This window comes from Astatotilapia calliptera, chromosome 23 (assembly GCF_964374335.1).
Source record: "Astatotilapia calliptera chromosome 23, fAstCal68.1, whole genome shotgun sequence".
NCBI classification, from domain to species: Eukaryota; Metazoa; Chordata; class Actinopteri; order Cichliformes; family Cichlidae; genus Astatotilapia; species Astatotilapia calliptera.
Genome location: NC_137443.1, coordinates 6267873 through 6287936, shown reverse-complemented (window position 1 = coordinate 6287936; position 20064 = coordinate 6267873). Strand labels below are relative to the sequence as shown.

General features: G+C 40.5%; 2 protein-coding genes and 1 long non-coding RNA gene across 4 annotated transcripts; 1 reads left to right on the top strand and 2 right to left on the bottom strand.

Annotated features, from left to right (window-relative positions):
* The first annotated feature begins 795 nt into the window (after window positions 1-795).
* Window positions 796-10179, top strand: fsd1 (fibronectin type III and SPRY domain containing 1). Of its 2 annotated transcripts, none has more exons than XM_026159389.2 (13): window positions 796-989; window positions 1705-1800; window positions 1879-2010; window positions 3778-3879; window positions 4100-4122; window positions 4547-4668; window positions 6783-6992; window positions 7081-7179; window positions 7293-7440; window positions 7534-7616; window positions 8021-8272; window positions 8493-8581; window positions 8682-10179. In XM_026159389.2, exons 1-13 carry the CDS (start codon window positions 975-977, stop codon window positions 8790-8792), a joined length of 1482 nt encoding a protein of 493 aa, XP_026015174.1. In that variant the 5' UTR covers window positions 796-974; the 3' UTR covers window positions 8793-10179. The 2 variants fall into 2 exon arrangements, with proteins under 2 accessions (XP_026015174.1, XP_080153053.1); XM_080296927.1 differs by lacking the exon at window positions 796-989 and adding an exon at window positions 1081-1353.
* Window positions 10081-16171, bottom strand: LOC113016512 (signal-transducing adaptor protein 1-like). Its single transcript, XM_026159390.2, has 13 exons — window positions 15985-16171; window positions 14408-14479; window positions 14173-14292; window positions 14019-14075; window positions 13772-13923; window positions 13349-13480; window positions 12977-13046; window positions 12266-12368; window positions 12074-12172; window positions 11554-11625; window positions 11367-11417; window positions 11121-11252; window positions 10081-11000 (listed from the first exon to the last, which is right to left on the bottom strand). The coding sequence occupies exons 1-13, from the start codon at window positions 16069-16071 to the stop codon at window positions 10936-10938; spliced, it is 1212 nt and encodes a 403-aa protein (XP_026015175.2). The 5' UTR covers window positions 16072-16171; the 3' UTR covers window positions 10081-10935.
* A 1731-nt stretch (window positions 16172-17902) lies between these two features.
* LOC145424103 (uncharacterized) lies at window positions 17903-18920 on the bottom strand. The gene is made up of 3 exons (XR_013905062.1): window positions 18779-18920; window positions 18193-18262; window positions 17903-18044 (listed from the first exon to the last, which is right to left on the bottom strand). It is a non-coding gene; the product is annotated as an uncharacterized LOC145424103 (long non-coding RNA).
* Between the last annotated feature and the right edge of the window lie 1144 nt (window positions 18921-20064).

The window sequence follows — 20064 nt, the reverse complement described above, 5'->3', positions numbered from 1 at the left end:
TTGCTCTGTCCAAGACATCTGACCCTATTACATACACAGTAACGTTATTGTAGGACAATATGAAGTCTATAAAATCTTAAATGTTTGTTTTCCTTGGTTCTATAAATAATAACATCGCTCGTACAGACACTGTATATGATTTTTTTTTTTTTTTTAATCCACAACATATGTGAAGAAGCTAATAGAGACCAGCACTACCACGGCTAGAGACCACAAGATCATCCAAATTCATAATATGGTTCACCATACTATTACCAACCATGCGCTCAGTTTTACATCTCAGATTAGAGATGCTGAATAAATAAATCAGTATTTAGGGAGATATAGGCTCCAGCACTGCTGTGGCGACTTATCTGGTAATATAGATGTAGATTTCAGGTGGAGCCTTCTCCTGCATTATTTAGAAGACATTCATTTGTGTCCTCTACAAAGAAAAAAGAAAGAAGGAAGCAGACACAGAGTTTTGTCTTTTTAGTAGCTAAAGTAGATACAGAGATTTTATAAATAACAGGAAAACCTAAAACCATATCCAAGAAGATTTTTATTGGGACCCTAAATGGCTCTGTATTGTGTTATATAGGCTATTTAAAATCTATCTATCTATCTATCTATCTATCTATCTATCTATCTATCTATCTATCTATCTATCTATCTATCTATCTATCTATCTATCTATCTATCTATCTATCTATCTATCTATCTATCTATCGCGTTGTCCTTTCTCTGACTGCACCTGAAAGCAGCATCCCTCACCCGCGCCACCAGAACATCACTACCCAGAATCCCCCCGTGCCGCATGCGCCCCGCTTACTACGGCCCAAAGGCGTTGGTGGTTGGTGTCCGTCCGAAGATGCGTTGCTCTCCGGCAGCATCAGTACCAGCTCCGCCGTGCTAATACACCAAACACCGGGGGACGGAGGAGACATACTGGCGGTGTGTGGAGCTGCGACCGCGCCGGTGCACCTGACTGCAAGATGGGAGACCAGAAGGTGAGCCGGAGCCGGGGGAACAGGTGTCTCTGATGGGGGAAGCCGTTTCAGGGCGTAGTGTACAAAGGAAGGAGGGGGAGACGCGGCGATATGAGGGAGTTTGTGGATGCAGCATGGGCTTGAATTCCTCAGTCGTCTTGTTTTTGTACTCGGTGTTTGTTCGGGTGGATGTGGGGTCGTTTCTGTGCTCGCTATCGACCGCTTTCTTATCGACAAGTATCGGTGTAGCAGTCGGGGACGTGGGGAAGGGGGCCTTGGCGTAGCTCCTCTTCCATCAACAAACATTGCACAGTTCTTCTGTATGAATGGGCTTTTTCACTGTGGCGTCGGAGCAGTGCAGCAGGAGTGGCAGCAAATCAAAAGTGTGGGTTTTTCTGTGTAATATTGTGTGTCCGGTCTTTGAAGTCGCCTGCGTAACGATTGCGGAGCTGCATTATTAAATTATAAATGCGCATCCTTCCGCCCTCCCTGTGCACCGAGGGTAGGTCCCTCTCTGATCTCATCTGTTTAAAAGGGAGCTCAAAGCCTAAAGCGTTATGTGTCCACTCATCAGACAAGGGCTGATTAACACATCTTATCCACAGAGGAGGCTCTCCTGTGCGCTAATACAGGGATCCTGAGCCTGCCTGGAAGGGTCAGATTGTGTGTGAGTTCAAAGCAGAAATGTTAAGAAAAATCTGAATTGACTAAAGGAAAATTTTGTCTTTTTCTTCAGGAATCTCTGCGGAAGATCACCCACACACTGGCCATGAAGAATGAGGAGATTTCCAACTTCATCTGCACTCTCAAGCAGAGTCTGGACAACTTGGAGGTACAGTAACGCGAAGGGCTCAAGTTAAATTTGATCTCAAATGATACCCTGAACTTTTTTTTTCTGCTGCGACACCAGGCAAATTCCAACCGGGTGCAGGAGGACCTGGAGTCTGAATGCAGCTCCCTCCATGCTGTTCTGGACGAAATGAAAGAAAATATGCTGACCCGTATCAAACAGGAGCGAGCAAGCCGTACCTATGAGCTGCAGGTAGCCGTTATTGTTTCTTGATTTGAAAAGTCTAGATCTTTTTAATCGGGGGGGCATCATTGCATGGCTTAGACTTATTACCTGTCTGCATACGAAAGCAGGTGTTGCATCAGTGCTTGTGGGGACGTTGTTTCATTCTTTGTTGTTGTACATCCCATGCTCATCTCTTGATCACTGATTGAGTAAGGCGGTTCACAGGATAAAACCGGAGCCTCCTGACCTTTAAGTCAGACTAAAATCTAAACTTTTCTAAGTGAACAGCAAGCAGAATGCAACGTACTTTAACACGATCTGTTAAAAAATACTGTAACTGTACAGAATACAAACCACAAAATTACAGATAACAGGTTTAAGTGGAGCATCATCGTGTTTGTCTTAACGTTTATGTTTTTTAATGCCACTGTAATTTATAATATTGGTGAGAAGCGTTTATCCTTCAAGCTGAATTCTAAAATGCTTCACATGTTCGGTTGTACTTCTCTTGAAAGTGTGTTGACTTTATGTGTCATTTGTTGGTTTGGAAATGCCTCTGAGGCATTAGGAAGACAGTAACAATAGCTAGTAATATGTTTTGAAGTGCGTTGCCAAGCTTAGAAAGATTTATAGGGGACTATGGAGCAAGACAAATAATATTGCCACTTCCTTTAAACTGCTACCATCTGTACGGTGCTGTTGTTCCCCTTTGTTTGGAAAAAAAAAAAAGGTCCAAACTGTCATTTATTCCTCGAACCATGAACCTCCTGAACATGAATGGTTTGGCCAAAATCGCCCCAAAGATGCAAGGAGACTGAAAGTGTCCGTATGTGATTGTTTTTAAGTGGTGTGTACAGAATCAGGTGACTTCTGCTCCAATCAGCTTTCAATGATTTCCACCATAGCAACACTGTTTTTTACTTTTTTTCCTTTACATTGCTTTAGCTTGTTAAAGTGCTTTAAAAAATGAAGTAAGAAAGAAGACCATAGAGAGAGAGCGAGAAGAGAAATATACGCTATATGCCTCAAAACTACTGAGCCATCTCCACATTACACCTGCAGGAGCTGTTCAAGCATGGAAACCCATGCAGTGAAGCTCCCGGCACACAGTGTTTGTGCTGGTGTTAATGCCAGAGGAAGTTTGGAACTCTGCAGTTACTGAATCAGCAGAGCGTCGGCGAGTTTTATGCACTCGGCGACCCCGCTCTGTAACTTTATGTCATCGATATAATTCATGGCTGAGCTAGCATGGTTCCTAAACACTTCCATGTTGCAACAAGCCTCTTACAAGAGATCTCAACAGAGGCATCCTATTACAGCACCATCGAATTCAGTGAGCCATGCAGTCTGTAAAGGCCGATTGCATGCTTGATTTTCATACACCTGAATTCAAAGATTACGAGGCGTGGTCCGATACTTTTGTTCATATTGTGTAACAATAAACAAGGTAAGGCCAGGAACTTGCAGCTGTGGAGCCAGAGGTACCTGCTGCAGAGAGGAGGTGAAAATGACTCATCTCAAGTTTGCATTTTTTGCTTTTTTTACTCTCTTTCTTTGCAACATTTATTCCAAACTAGCTGCATGAATGAAGGCTGATCTTTGTTTTCATTCATCTCAGGTCAAAATACCAATAATTCAAAAACGTCTGTAGCCTCAGGACTGAGCGATGACTCTCAAATGATGCAGCTAGCTCCATGGCTTCTGCTGGCAACACAATCAACTTATTATACAGACGAATAACCTGTGGGAGTTTGCAGATGCGCTCCATTTGACTGTAAGTTGGTCTTTTCTCAGAGTCAGCTGAGCGCCTGCTCCAAAGCCCTGGAGAGTTCAGAGGAGCTTCTGGAGATGGCCAATCAGACGCTCTGCTCCTCTGAGACGGACGGTTTTACTCAGGTAACTGACAGTCATGCTGCTGCGCCGTTTGATGTGAATTTCAGTGTCCACATACGATTTAATCTGTCCTCCTTGTGCTGTCATACTAGCAGTGATTTTAACATGGCCACCGGCAGCTTTTTGTGTTGAATGACAACATGATGGGCTCCTACTCAGTTCTCTCTTCGCTCCGTGTCTCTCCTCTTTTTTTCCTTTCCCTCTCTGTGCTTCTCCTCTCCAGGCGGCCAAAGACATTAAGGATAGGTATAGTACTCAGCAATCCATTGCTTTCCTTTTGTCATAGCCTCCTGTAACCAGCGAGCCATCTAATGAATGTAGCGTGCATGCATTCAAACCTGTAGCCACCGCACCCATTTCATAGACAGTAAGCACGATGGAAGCTTTCCACTCTTTTGTCTCTGAGTTTCCCCACTCTCATCTCGAGTCTGTGCCATCCTGTGTCAGCCCCTCCCTGGATGAATGCTGCTCCCTCTCTAGCTCCGCTTTTTGAATTAGGGTGATGAGTTCAGCGCTAGTATGTCAGAAATGTAGTTAGTGGTCTTTTCTTAGTGAGCAGTACTAGAATCACCTGTTTCTTCTTTGTCGCCCTCTGGTTCAGTTCAATAATAGACCCGCACTTGTTTCCACCCCACGTCTTTGTGTGTTTTTTGTGTGTCTTTCTCCACAGCGTCACAATGGCTCCAGCCTTTCGCCTCTCCCTGAAGGCTAAAGCCAGTGACAACATGAGTCACTTGATGGTGGATTTCAGCCAGGAGAGGGAGATGTTGCAAGGACTCAAATTTCTCCCAGGTCTGAAACGAAGGAGTTGCTGACTTGCACAACATTAAAGCAGCACTCTGCTTCTCTACTTCTGTTTAATTTTACACACCCGGTTGATTGTTTAAAGCTTCTGTTTAAAAGGGATAACCAATGATAAGAAAGTTACACATGCACACTTAGTTACATCTATACTCGACTCTTGTAATGCACTGCATAGATTAGTAGGTCAGTTACTTGTTGATTATTTACAGGTAGTGTGCACTACAGAATCCAATATAAAGGAAAACTGTTTGTGTTTAAAGCCTTAAATGGTCTTGCACCTGGATATGTGGTAGATAGTCTGCCTCCATACACTCAATATCATTAAAGTGTGCCACTCCTGATCATTCCTCTGATTGATGCTTTCTGAAAAGAGGGATGTTTGCCTCGGCTGTTTTTGCAATCGGATGAGCATCGCCTGTGACGGTTGTTAAATCTAAACTGAAAATGTACCTCTTCTTTTTCTTTTTTTTTTGTCAGGCTTTTGGAAATAGTTCATCTCTGGAGGATAGGTTCCTGCTGTAAATGTTGTGTAGCATCAATATTCAGGAACATGTTTAATTTATTTAGTTTTAGTGGTTTTTAATGTGTTTATATAAATAAAGTTAAAGAGAGAAGGGCTGAAGGTCAGATAAAATTAGGGGCTGCAGTACAGCTGAGCATAAGATTAGTAAGGATTATTTTGAACTCTACAAGAGTAGCTTAGCATGATTCAGAGTCCAAGAATTTAAATATGGAGCTGAAATTGAGGTTCTCCTTAACAGCTCTAGTTACTAATAATTACTTTGAGTAATTATTAATTACAGCTGTAGTATTTTACTATAATTAGTAACTAATTACTTTACAGTTTTTGTCTGAAAAATTACTTTTTTTGGTATAAAATCTGCATCTAGTCATGTCATTGTCGGCTTTCAGTTGTTTCTCTGATCAGCAGAGCTGCACGTGAGGGCACAACTGTCTCAATCGCATCGGAAGTTAAACAACCTGTAACCTGCCTGCTCCCTCGTACAAAGTCCAGGTAGTTTTTCACTAGGTCATATAGTAGAGCAGATAAAATATGAGGAGAGTTTACAGCAGCTAGGCGGGATGTGCGTCTGTTCAGGCAGCGGGATCTCCTAAACTAAACAGTGTTTTTGAAGCAGGCTGCGTGATCCGGTGTGCTGCATGTGGGAAAAGGGGGGAAATCTGGTTAACGTTCCCACCTGAGTTCATGTGTGAAAACTCTTTTAAGATTTGAGCTTTTGTATTGTTACACCTTGAACTGCTACACAGTACATGTAGTCTAACTTCACCTCAGTGAATTTCAAAAGTAAGACGATGCAATCTAGATAAAACAACCCAAAATGAGTCACTGCACATTACACTTAATTTCACAACACAATGAAGTTAAGAGTTCAAAAAAATACTTAAGAGATTCTGGTCAGGCTGTGTTTGGTAGATAAAGTATAAGCTGCCACCCTGGAGGTGTTGTTAAGCGCAGTGTAGGCATTTTTGTGTTTTTTCAACCAGAACAAAAGAAAGGGTCGATGCTTGCTGTGTGTTAAACTTCCTGCAGTATGTTCCACTTACCAGCATTTTTTTATATTAATGAGTCAAATGAATACATGTGATGTGACGGGGAGTTACATACAGCAATAAAACCACAGAGAAGTATCACTCCACAGCTGTGCGAGACCTCCTAACCTCGTTATTGCACCGTTGCGGTTTGACAGCCTACATATGTAGTGTGGGTCTCAATCTGATCTGAATCGCCTGCTTTTAGCTGTAAAGCTAAGACACACAGAGCTAAGACACACTGCTGGTTAAACAGGATACAGTAAATGGAAAAGGTGAAAGTTTATCAGATGAATGTGAGTGAAGAGTTGGGCACAGAGAAGGGCGACTTTTTTTATCAAGTGCATGTAAAAAAAAAATAAAAATAAAATAAATATTTATATTTTGCCACAAGGTCATGTCAGACTTCTTTTAGGAAAATACTGCCCCCTTGTGGTATTAAATGCAGCTTTAATATCGAACTGTTACACTTCTTGACTATTTTAGTAAAGAGTAGTGAAAGTTGATGTTGGACACAATCTGTAACAGGTAAAAACTCTTTTTGTCTTCAGTTCCTGCTACTCCTGAGATCCAGGTGTCAGAGTGCCAGGTGTGCGACAATACGGTGACTGTAGTTTGGAGTTTACCAGAGCCTGATAGCAAGATAGACCACTACATACTAGAACACCGGCGCACAAATCACGAGGGTCCACCTCGCATCCGAGAGGACTACCCCTGGATGGTGGTGGAGGGGATACGAGAGATGGAGCACACTCTCACGGGTAGGAAGAGGACTGTGAGGTGATGTTTGGCATTTATAGTTAAACTTTGAGTAGATTTTCTAACCTAGAAAACTTCCCTAATTCCAAGGTCTGCGCTTTGACACCCGGTACTTGACGTTCAGAGTGAGAGCGTGTAACAAGGCTGTGGCGGGAGAGTTCTCTGAGCCGGTTACACTAGAAACCCACGGTGAGAATACTTGGATCTGGCTGCTGTTATTTTACTCTGACTGACAAAAGATGTGGGGCTTTTCAGTTTCCTGTACACTAAAAGAAAAACGTTGCTTCTTTCCCAATATCCAGCTTTCACTTTCAAGCTGGATGCTGCTTCAGCTCATCAGAACCTGAAGGTGGAGGACTTGAGCGTTGAGTGGGACAGCAGCGGAGGAAAAATACAGGACATCCGAAAAGACAAGAACCGAACCAACTCACCAATGCACTCCCCAGCCAGGTTTGTAAGCTGCTGATTTCATGTGCTAACTCTCATTATGAATAAAGCTCAGAAATATTGAATCTTTCTAGCTCGTGTCTTTTCTGTAATCAGGTCAGCCCTGATGTCTCCTAAGAGAGCACCGACCGCCCGGCCCGGCAGAGACAGGTTTACAGCAGAGTCGTACACAGTGCTGGGTAAGAATACGTGCAGCAAAAAAAGAGGGAAGGACAGACACAAACTTGTTTTTGCATTACCAAACCGCCCCAGATTGTAGATTGTAAGATACAATGTTAGAAAGTTACACAATAAAGTAATCTGATCTTCCTTACCGCCCAAGGTGAACTAATTAGTTGGTGTAATGAAGGCTTTACACGAGAAGAAATGATCCAGATTTAAACCAAAGGGTTTTTTTGTTGTTTCTTTTAATTACTGCACTTTTTACAGCTTTGGATATTTTAAACAGAAATCATTTCCACATAACTAACTTTTCAAATCAGATTTCCATCTCTTAGCAAGGCAGTTGTTACATAACCACAGCTGTCAGCATGCGTAAAGACAGTGGCGATTGTTTTGACGCTGGCCTTATGTGTCGTGACAGCTGACACTGTGATTGATGCTGGCCAGCAGTACTGGGAGGTGCGTTTCGACAAGGAGAGCAAGGCCTTTGCCGTGGGCGTAGCCCTGCGGAGCCTCGGCCGATTCGACCAGTTGGGGAAAAGCAGCGCTTCCTGGTGCATCCACCTGAACAACTGGTTGCAGCAGAGCCTCACAGCCAAGCACAACAACAAGGCTCGAACCCTCGACTGTCCCATCCCAAATAGCATCGGAGTCTACATCAACTACGATGAAGGTAGGATCCAAACAGATCAATGGGTGAACTCAAAGATTTAGTTTGCCTCAGCCACAATTTGGTAACTGGAACAAAATGAAATAAAAGAAAAAGACTGTTTAGCGTTATTTGTGGATTAAAGTGAAGCAAGAATAAGGCTACTTTAACTTCCACACATTTTAAAAAGAAAATCTTTATAAAATAAACCGTTAAGTATGTTTGCCTTTGTGTTTCTCTCCAGGTATTCTGTCTTTTTACAACGCCAAAACTAAGCAGCTGATGCACACTTTTAAAACTAAGTTTCAGCAGCCAGTTATCCCAGCGTTCATGGTGAGGAAATTCAAGCCTATTTTTGTCTGAAAACTTTGCACCACCTGCTGATTTATTTATTTATTTTAATAAACTGCCTGTCATGTGCTGCCCCCTGCAGGTGTGGAACGGGAGTTTCTCTGTAGTGACGGGCCTGCAGGTTCCTAGCGTGGTGCAGAGCGGCCAGAGGAAGAACAGCGGCACCAGCAGCTCCAACGCCAGTCTCAACTAGACACATCCATCCACCTAGCCAAGTGGACTCCTCCCACCTCCACCCAGCCTTGGTCAGCGCCGCAGATCATCTCCTCTGCCCTGACGGCGGTCGAAGCCATATCGCAGAAGAGTTAAATCACTGGAGTATGACAGTTTATCCTGTTCCACGTGCAGTGTCTGTGTTGCATAGAGACGAACTTTAGGTGGGAAGAGGTGGGTCTGCTGCTCCCTCAGTGACAGAACTCTTCAGATGTATGACTCTGGCTGTTGTGAATGCTGGGGATACAGTAGGTGTAGGCTTGCTAGGTTTCCTGTCTCTGCACATCCATTTAGCACCACTGCTGCTAGAGCACTGATTTAGCGCTGGCCGCTGTCCATCCTTCTGTCAGCCGAACTGTTGTGCAGCCAGCTGCCGGTTCAGGGTTACGCTCTGTCCTGTCTGCTCTCTCTCCCTGTGCCTTCCTGCTCATTTCCAAAAAGATGAAATCGGGTACGCTAATAAGCTTTCTGTTCCAATTTAAAACTATGTCAGAAAAATTTGGATTAGCGGTTATTACCTATCCAGCCAGCAACCAACATACGGTCTATAACCCAAATAACAACCTGCACCTACACACAGTTACTGAAGTCCCTGAATCGCTGCCAGCAGCTTTTAGATACAAGAAATTAACATATTTAGGATGCTGAATTTGTTTTGTTGCCAAGGCATGTGCATTTAACAGTGTCTATTGTATTTCATATAATAGCCAGGACCCACACTTTGGGCTCTTTTGGCTCCTGCTGAGGTTTTGTTAGTTTAAAATCAGAGATGGTGTTATCTGTGGAGGAGTCTGTCGTACAGACTAAAAGTCAGAGGCAACTTCCTTCATTTTAACTCCTTGTAGTGAAGTCAGAGCGCTCATGTGGCTTCAGGATTTTTGAAATGATTGTACTGTATACTCACATAACTGCACCCTAATGCTTGTCCCTGTATATGCACCATTTCTTTTGCAGCAAAGAGTTCCCATTATGAGTAGTGGACTGCGTTTAGTCCTAAATATAACAAATAGCTAGGCAGTAGCTGGAGCTAATAAATCATATAATACAGATTAGCCATTTATGGAGCCACCCAGGCGAGAAACTAAAACGATAAACCCTGAAAACTTAGTCTGAAGTCTGTTTTTGTGCACCGCCTGACCTCTGAGAAGCATCCACCTCATGCTGTATGTAACACACGGTAACAGTGTTGCTTTGCCACATTTCTCCCTCTACGTGTGTTCTGAGTAATGTAGCCTGCGATGCTTTAAAGAAGCGAGAGTTCTGTTGACTTTGTTTCACATGCTGACAGATGTCAGAGTTTATTGTAAATAGTTTAATTTTTTCCACTATAATGTATCAGTCATTGAGGTAATAAAGGAGTGAGAGCACTGTGTTTGTCCGTGGATGTCTGTCTCAAAACAGAAATCAACAAAGGAGGACAAAAAGGTTTGGCTGTATGAATAATACATAAAGCGGAAATAGACCTGGCACAGACCGTCATAAAACCTATCCTGTTGCTGCATGGCACCTACTAGAATTTGCTTGATCACATGACCTGATGCGAAAGAGCAAGTTTTACTTCAGTAAAAAAAATAAAAAATAAAAATTTTATACGATACATTTACAGAAACCAAAAGTTCGTCTGGCAGTTCTGTTTTTCTTCATAGGGCTGCATCACTAAAAAGGTGGGCAGTAATACACTACAGTTCAAATATGAACATCCTGCCTGTAAGGCAGAATATAACCATTGTAGCTATGGAAATCTTAAAAAAACAAAATCTAAAAACACTGATAAATGTGATTCAATAGAACAAAGAAAAAAAGTGCCACTTTCATTGGCAAATGTGCAAAATGTACAAGAGAAAGGTATAGATAATGTGACATGTGCACTGCTCTTTACAGTTGATTAATTTGCTAACGAGTGTCCAAGAGAAGCAAAAATCAATAGCACGTTAATCCTCTGAGAGGCTTTGCTGCTTCTGTGCTGCCGACAGAGCCGAGCTACACTGCGGAGCAGGGGGAGGTTATCAGCGGCCCGTTTCTGCTCCCATGTGTCGGTTCATCTTGCAGGGACGGTCTGACACAGCAGCTTTGCCATATTGTCACAGATGGAGATTGCTCTCAGGGGCTCCCGTCACGAGAGGTCACTGGCACTTGCCCTTGTTTTTTTCCAGCCGAAGTTTCAGCTCAGATATTGTTGCGCGAGCAACTAAAAGATAAACAGATTATTAAGTTCAACATGAGAAAAAAGTAAAAATAACTATTTAGAAAAATATTAAATGTGTTTCAGATTTCACTGAGGTAGGAAAAAGCCTTAAAGTGAACCTACGCTGATTATCGGGGTCTGTAACGGCTTTCACCTTCACATCTTGTTTTGTGGTTGAAACGGAGGAGGGAAAAAATTTGCGAGGTGCAGGAGTTGGAGGCATGAGTGGAATTTTCTGGGTTTTCCCTTCTGGTTCTGTAGTGAAGACAGACACATACAAGGGGGGAAATTAACCATGCAGCGTCAAAGTGAATATTTTCCAATAGTTTCTTAAATTAGAAAGCGAGATAGAGATCGAGAGCCACTTACGTGGCAACGGATTGACTGAGGAATCTTCTGTCTCTTCTGCTTCCTCATTCCCTGTTTGAACACAGACATTGCTTAGAAACAGTAACTGGAAAAAATGAAGTCACACCTGTTTACACTTGTGAAACATAACAAAAAACTCATGATGGATGAGCTGATTGATGGCACATGTGACAATGGTGATACTCACAGTTCTCATTCAAATACAAGCACTCTTCCACTGGCAATTCCTCTGGTTCAGGAGATGGTGTTTTTCTACAGACTGGAAAATAGAAGACATGATTTTGATTATTGGAGCACCTAATAAAAAATAAAGAAAGAAAATGACCAGATTTTAAACAAACAAACAAAAAAACAGGTACTATTTCAACCAGCAACCTTGGGAAAACACAAATATGCAGACAATAAACACGGCATATTATGTTCAGGTAAATAAAGGTTAACGTAATATGTTTTAGTCACAGGAGTCTGGAATGAATTCAATATCATTTCAAACGATTGTTTACTGTGATATTTTGTGCAGATTTTCTTAAATTACAGTTTAATTAATTAAAGTTTAATGGTAATTAGCATTTAATTTCAAAGTCCAGAGCCAAAAGAAAAAACTAAAGTTAAATCTCAAGGAGGAATCTCCCAACTGCACCAAAACAAAGAGGCTTACAAAGCAGAGTAAACAGACTGATGTATGAGTTTGTGTTAATGGAAAATACCTGGTTTGGGAGGCTTGGAAGGAAGGCTTGGTGGAGGACCTTTTTGCAAGGGCTGCTGAACACTCTTTTCTCCATTTTCATTATCAGAAGAAATATAAGCTGTTAAAAACAAGTCCATAGCTTATATTAGTCATGGAATAATTATTACAGAAGAACAAATAGAGACTGGACTATATCAGGTTCTGTACATACATAATTTCTTTTCATATGGTTCTTCAATAATGAGGGGAATCAAAACTCTGTCAGTTGATGTCACTAAATAGCTGATCATATCGTGCAGAGTGTCACAGGTGACCTGCACAGAGAGAATAATCAAATACACAAAGTTAACAAGGGTGTGTGTGTGCGTGTGTTGACTTGGTCATTTATGGACCTGCAACGATAAAATGTCTTGCAGGAACTGCAGTGAGCACTGCTGCTGAAATTCACTTTACAGACTGAGGTGTGTCATGAGAGCACAGAAGGAAATGTATGCAACTTTCAAGCACAAACCTAGCGTTGTACCCGCAAACTAATGCAAAAAACCACACACACCAGGCTGAGTCGTGAAAACAGCAGCCAGATTAAAACAATCATCTGCTGCCATGACAATTTTATTCCCACCACAGCCTTTACTGTTAAATACCTTATTGTTTTCCAGGAGGTCATAACACTTTATCTCTATCGCCAATAAAACCATGAAAAAAAAAGTTCTATCAAGGGCAGCAGTGTGTGTGTGTTGCACTGTTTGTCACTGCCATGTGGGTGTAAGCCACACACAGAAGATTTCATAAAGCAATAAAAAAAAAAAGGCAAAACCTGTATAGAGAATAAAAGATTCCACTTAAGTTACTCAGTTGCTCCTTTCTTTGAGGCACACATGTACAACTGAACCCAGAATTGGGCTTTGGTGTTAATACTCACTTTAGGCTCCACATCAATGATGAAGCCGCCGTCGTGTTTTCGGATCACGCGGTAGTGTTTGACTAAAGGGCTGCAAGAAAAAAAAAGAATAAACTTTAAACCTGAATAAAATACCAGCATAGTTATTGCTATCAGCCACGTTGGGACACTGTGCAAAGCGTAACGTAAAAACAGAATAAATAAATCCATATTTCAGTTCTACTGTGAATAAACAATATGATGGGTTTATGAGGTTTTCAGATCACTCCATTCTGTTTTAATTAGCATTTTACGCAGCATCACAACTTTTTGGGAATTAAGTTTGTATATTATTTGTGTTATGTATGAATGAGTGAGTACATGTTTATATCTGTGTCCGATGTGTGTGCGTACCTGTCCAAGTCCTGCCTGGTGCTGACAGCGAAGGAGCTCCCATCGCTTCCAGGTCTCAGCAGCAGGTTTCCTCTTTTGACTTCTCTGTCAAGAAGCAGCTCGGCCTCCAGGCGGGAGACATTGTGGTAACAGCTATAGGAATGACACAAATGTGTCACTCATCAGCAGCTGAGCTCGGTATATAATTAAATTCTAATGGAATGCATATGCAAAGAATGTTTCTGGCATTCGAGTCAATCTTGACTTCTTTCCAAAGAAAACAAAATTCCAACATGTCTGGCTTCTTTTCTTTTTTTTTCCGAGAATGAAAATGCAGATAATTCAGTTAAATACCAGTTAACGCATTTACAGTTATAGCAACACCTCTTCGCAATAAACATAGTCAGCAATAGTGCAAAAGTCACGAGTGTCTTTGATACTGACGCTGGCATGTCTGCTTGTAGGGTGACATAAGAAGGGCAGCTGGTCTCAGCAGATGGAGGGCTGTTCTGTTTTCTCTCAGTTTCCTTTTGTACTGCCTCTTTCAGCATGTGGATCTGACCTGGCAGCAGATTCAGAGAGGTGGGCACAGCCAGCTGCAGGAATACATAATAATAATTTTAAATACTCTGTGTTACATCTACAGCTTGTTATTTTTCTATAAAGTGAGATAAAGGTTTGTACCACAGACCTCAGCCACAGCTTGGATATAGCCCTTCCAAAACTCACGAACTTCTGCATTTGGGACCTAAAGAAGTGACAGAGGAGGAGGAAAAGGTCAAAAACAGAGCATCCTCCTTTGATAGAAATCAGACCAGTTGCATGTATTCCACATATTCCCTTACGGTGAATTTGATATTTCCGCCTTTCAGTCGGAGATTGAATCTGGCTGCATCCAAGTTACGGTCCTGTCTGGTCTCATCTGTTACTGAGATAAATCCACTGAGATCCAGTTTCTCTATGTACTGATAAAACACACACAGTCAAAGAGGGTTAATCAAGAAAAGTTTGGGGGGTTTTTTGTTTGTTGTTTTTTAAAAAGAATAATTCAAATTTGTGAATTTCATTAAGTCAACTTACATCGCAGTCCTTTTTGTCATTGAAGAAAAAAAGGGTGTTTCCACAAAGGGCGGTCCACAGTTTCTGAGATGTCTGCACACAAAAGAAAAACAGCTCAAGAAAAGTGACGAATCCAGACACGTGGATAGATATTTTAAAAATAAAATCATCCATTTTCTTTTATCCATTTCATTTATTTCCTTCCAAGTAAAGAAGAAAGCAAAGTTACACAACAAAGGAAAAAACAACAACATCAACAAAAACCAGGCTGATGACATTTCTGGGAAAGACCTGATGAGTCAACTGATTCCTTTACCGCAAAGGAAACCGAGAAACCTCAACAGATACAGGTGTATGATATTAATAACTCTGCTCTACATGCTTGTACAATGCCTCCCCAGACTTGTTTTGCCTAGACTGAGAAAACCAGAGACATTTCATGTATAATTTCATCTTATTTTGGTCTACAGACAAAGCAAAGACCCGAATGAAGCTCTCTTTTTCCATTTTCCAACACTGTGACCTGCTGGCAAATATTAAGGCTGATGGCAAAATCTCTAAGGCATTCGATGCCAAGCTCAAACAAATTGTGTTGAATTTATAAAGTGAGATAAAGGCTTGCCTTTCAGTCTCATGTGCACAGTCTTATCAGTAACACCTTGTAAGAACAGCCCTCAGGATTTATGATCTCTAAAGCTTGATGTTCTAGTTTATATCTTGTGTTAGTTCCTGGTTTTCTCAAATGATTACGACAAAAGCAATAAAGAAGTCAAACCAGTCTGACAGGCAGAAAAAAAATGTGAAAATGACAAGGAGCTTCTCTACCACAGTAAACAACTTTTTTTACCTGGTTTTTTCTATCTAGGTCTTTTACCTACATCTGTTTTAAAGGGTAACTGAGCAGTAACCATGCCAATGCAGTGCTGTTTTATCATTTCAAGCATAACGTTGTAAAGACTAAGTACAAATATTACATTGGAGTACAGTTTATATAAAGCACGGGCTTGTGCAGGAAAAAAAAACTACAGAACTACAAACAAAATGAAATATTGCCCAAAAAAGCATAGAAGTCCTCTTTGAAGTCACTAAATGGCCCTGACATTAAAATGAATAAGTAAATAAAAATATTTAACAGTTGGCAGTTGTTAGGAACATTAATGGCATGTTCTGCACATGGTTGGCAGGTCAATCATTCATGTTCCTCTGTTGTTACCACACACACACACACACACACACAACAAACAGAAAACATATTGCAGACTAATTGATTGCTTTACAATAAGGAAACGAATTTGACAACATTTCAAGCAAAAGTGGTCACATTTTTGCACTTTTCAGTTGTAAGGATTTGCTCTTTTTCTCTCTCTTATATATAAGAGTAAATTCTTTTGGACAGTATCAATCAATAGAAAGACTTTGCTTCATCAGGTCTTGATCGTTTATGAGAAATTCATGGACATTTAAACTCAAAAACTGACTAAACTGTTTGAAAGTTAAAAACCTGAAGCCTCGATGGAAAATAATGACATGTTTGCTGTAAGCGTGAGTACACAACGGTCACATATCTGCACAAACAACCAAGCAAAAATCTTATTTACCTCATCATTGAATGATCTCTTCTCCATGTATCCTTCATAGTAACAGTTTGGCAGCTGGTCCCTCGGTCTCCTTGTTCGCTTTGCCATCACAGCAAGTGTCGTTGTTCAGAATAAGTCAGATTATACTGTGAATACGAACTCAATTCTCCTACAAATGTATGAAAAGTGCCCCAGCTGCCTGACTATAAAACAACTCAGTCCTTGGGCCACGCCCTCGACCAATGATTGGTCAAAGAGCGAAGTGGGTGGGTGTTTCTTGAGGACGGAAACTACCTTTTCTTGCAACTTGGAACAAACTCCAGCGCCTGGTATTTACACCTTAATGAACTTCAAAAGAACTAAAGCACAATGCTCATCAGAGCGTGTATGTTCTTCAGTCATTATTTACAGTAAATAATTCACAGGTCATTAAATGGAAACAACGCAAACCATAAAGCTGTTGAGCTGGAGCGTTAGCTTTTTAGACCTGCCATCATCAATGGCCACTAGTAACTAGTACATGTGTTTACCACTTCATTTTTATTTTTTATTTTTTTTTTACATTTTCATTAACTTTGAATAGTCAGCTACTCATTCACAAGTCTGCTCCAGAACCATTTCACCTGTTTACCTGTTTCTCAGGTATACAGTTTCCAGATTTCTGTCCAGAGACCTGCTTTTAGAAAATCTCTGACCTGAATTCATAGCTTATTTCAAACCTCTGCATACAGTTTGTTTGTAGATTATTCACTGCTTTGAAGCGCAGTTGTTTTAGAATTTCTTATCGTGACTATTTTTATTTGGTTTTAAATGGGCTCAGTCCAGAGTGTGTTTGCTAATTTCAATTTAGTCTTCATTGTTTGAGGATTAGGCCTTTTTTAAATGGTTATATTTAAAAAAGGCCTAATATGAAGGTTAGTCATCAGTGCCCCAGTCATCTGGGGCACTCTGATTAAACATTTGCACCAAAACTTGCTTGGCAGGTTGTGTTGACATAATCTGACGAAACTGGCAAAGACTAAAACCAAACTTATTTTTCTTACTCTATATTTTTATTTTAGTTTAGATTTCTAAGTACACTATGTGTTTTCCGCTTGTTTTCTGTTTAGTTGGCCTTAGCTTAGGTTTAGTATTAGTATTAGTATTAGTATTAGTAATAGTAATCTTTGTTTTGCACGTGCTGCAGGTCCCATAGCTCCACACAGTATGGAACTATGAGGAAACAATATACTCCATATAAAGATTTTTGATTCATTTTGAATTATTCTAAAGTTTATAACTTGGGCATGCTTAAAATACTTATAGCGTGCAGGGTCTTTACAACATAATTCAAATTCAATTCAAATGTTTATGATTTGTTGCTCCTTTCCTATAAAATACACAGAAGTTAGGCTACTCTATATAATACAGCCTGCACCTTTAAAAAAGTATAGTGTACTAACGCTGTAAGATGGGAAATGGTGTTTGTTTTTTTTAACCAAGAAATTGCACATTGCTTAAATTTGCGTGGGCTCTCTCCAGGTATTCCACAGGACAAAGGCATGCGCTTAAGGGCGTCAGGTTAAATGGTGAATCTAAATTGTCCAAATGTAAATGAAGTTTTTGACTGAATTTTGACTGTCTGTCTCTCTTTAGCCCTCGTTAGCCCTGCCTAGAACTGGCGACCCGTTAAGGGTGCACCACTACCAAGGTACAGGCAGTGAAACAATGGCGGGACACGTCAAGGTGTGATCTTGACGTATCACGCCTAATCTTTCGGTTAATCAGGAGCCATAACTTGATATCATCACGGTTTTTAGTAAAAATAGCACAGGCTTCTTTCAGATAGCATGAAACAGGTCCTGAGATTAGCCATCAACTTGTACTTTATTCTCAATCTTGTCAAAGTTTTTTGGTAATCTGATTCCATGAGAACGTTGCTGAGCTCAGTGTTGCATGAAAGATGACGTAGTAATAATCGTGTATTTTTTTTCTGTTGCTACAAAATGAACTGAGGACACGAAGTCACATTTTCAGATGCCAGCGCCACCAACAAAAACATGTTTTTGTCGATTTTAGGGCTGTTCCTCGTGTTGAAATAACTGTGCAAACACACAACACAAAGCAATGCAGGAAAAAAATAAGATTAAATAGCAGTTCCCGAATTTACGTTAAGGTTGGGCCTTGGCGTTACCTTAGCAGTGTTTACTCTGTGAATGTGTGATCTTTGATCTTTACAAAGTAACTCACTCTTAGCCATTATAGTTTAACATCAACAATCCAGCCTAAGGTTCATTTACGCAGGGCTCATACCTATACACTGTAAAAAAAAAAGAAATATCCGTGAACATTACAGTGAAAAACAAAATTCAACATTACTGTTAAAAATAGTACAGAGTTACTGTAAATCAAGAAACATTAAGCTATGTAAAAATAATTTTTACTGCTAATATATGTTTTTATGTGAAAATATATTATTGATTTGTAAAAAGAAAAAAAGAGAGAAAAAAAAAGAAAACTTTTGCTCTACTTTTAACGCTACATATAAAGCCAGCCTCCATTCTGAAATCTGAAATCATAAGCTCTCAATTTCTACAGAAACAAGATGTTAAATATTATTTCTTTTAGTTCTTTTCAGAGAACAAAATGCAAATATGGGTTCACCACCAACAATCCAACTTTTAGGCTTTGAACAGAGAGCAACAGCGAAATATGTCGCTGTGCCATCTTGATTCAGGCGAACTGAAGCACGCGGATAACATCCACGGCACTCAAGTCCCGAGGTCTGCCTCGACCTGACGCATAGTTACGTTTCTTTGAAGGTGCGTCATGTTACCTGGAAGGTTACGGTGTAGTTTCCGGTTTCTTAGTGAAGACTATTATCCGCAATGATGCACAAATGTTTCCAAGTTTGAATCATCATTTACAGCCCATCTGTCACGAAAGCACACTTTTCAGAGCGCAGTATTGGTGAAGTCATCTGTCCCAGTCTGTTGACGTTGGCCCTAAAGTGTGAGAGGCAGTTAGAAAGACAGACACAGATATTATAGTTATTACCTGAATATCCACCACCCAATGGATCTGTGGGGTATATGTAAAAAAAAAAAAAAAAGCGAGTAAAACAATCATCATTGCGTATCTACCGCAGCACCGACCTGTCAAAATAACCACAATGAGAACAAATCATAAGCTCCGGGTGGAGTGCCCAGACAGTGATGTAACACAAGTGTCAAATATCATGCAGGACCAAAATGATGTAAATTGACATGTTGATCAAAGTAAGACATGAATAAACACAACTAATGGGAAATTGTTAAGGAAAAGATTCGGACACAGTTGGGGAATAACATACAGTGTAAGATGGGGATTGAATAAATCTGAAAATGTATTCAATTTATTTATTAAGATAAACAAAAGGTGGAGGTGTCGTCAATAAAAAGGGCCCCGAAGTGCGTTATTTTTTGTCTCTGCTGGCTCTTGACCTGCATGTGTTTATAGCGAACACCCCGGGAGCTTTTTTGGTTTCTTCTTGGTATTTGTTGAACTTGCAAGTTCAATACACCAGCTGGCAGCCTGAATCCACATCCTATCAACATGAATAAATTTTGCAATGTCTTTAAAATTTGCAAATCCACAGCTCTCCACTTGAGTTCCTTTAGAAGTGAGTATTGTACTTAAGTTGTGTGTGTTTTTTTAAACCACATTTAGCGTGAATCACTGTTTATAGTGGTTGATTATGAATTCTTGTGTTCACAAAGGTGTTTAGATGATGGACACAAAAGTTGAAACCAAAAAAAAAAAAAAGAAGCAACAGCGAGTGCACCCAAGAGTCCTCGCCCTCACTGCAAATCTCTCTGATTTCTGGTAAGTGGCTGCACAGTTTATTGTACATTCATTTGACAAGAGAAGGGTGTAGAGGTTTTTTTGTAGGTGTGCCATCTTAAGTTTATTAGTTTATACATTTGTTGAAGTTAAGCACTGCATAAATATCACCATTTCAAGAGCTGATGAGATTCAAATATCTTGCCAGTGTTGGCCACACAGGTTCCTTTCTTTAGCTGTTTTGGGCCTTTTCTACATTTGACCACTGTTCAAAAGTTTTGGATGGACTTGGATGATATA

Coding starts and splice junctions, on each gene's coding strand:
- fsd1 (XM_080296927.1), top strand. CDS start 1,096: ATGCAGCATGGGCTTGAATTCCTCAGTCGTCTTGTTTTTGTACTCGGT. Junction 6,993..7,080: donor GATGGAGCACACTCTCACGG/GTAGGAAGAGGA, acceptor CCTAATTCCAAG/GTCTGCGCTTTGACACCCGG. Junction 7,180..7,292: donor GGTTACACTAGAAACCCACG/GTGAGAATACTT, acceptor CCCAATATCCAG/CTTTCACTTTCAAGCTGGAT.
- LOC113016512 (XM_026159390.2), bottom strand. CDS start 16,071: ATGGCAAAGCGAACAAGGAGACCGAGGGACCAGCTGCCAAACTGTTAC. Junction 11,418..11,553: donor CTTGTATTTGAATGAGAACT/GTGAGTATCACC, acceptor GTGTTCAAACAG/GGAATGAGGAAGCAGAAGAG. Junction 11,001..11,120: donor TACAGACCCCGATAATCAGC/GTAGGTTCACTT, acceptor TTTATCTTTTAG/TTGCTCGCGCAACAATATCT.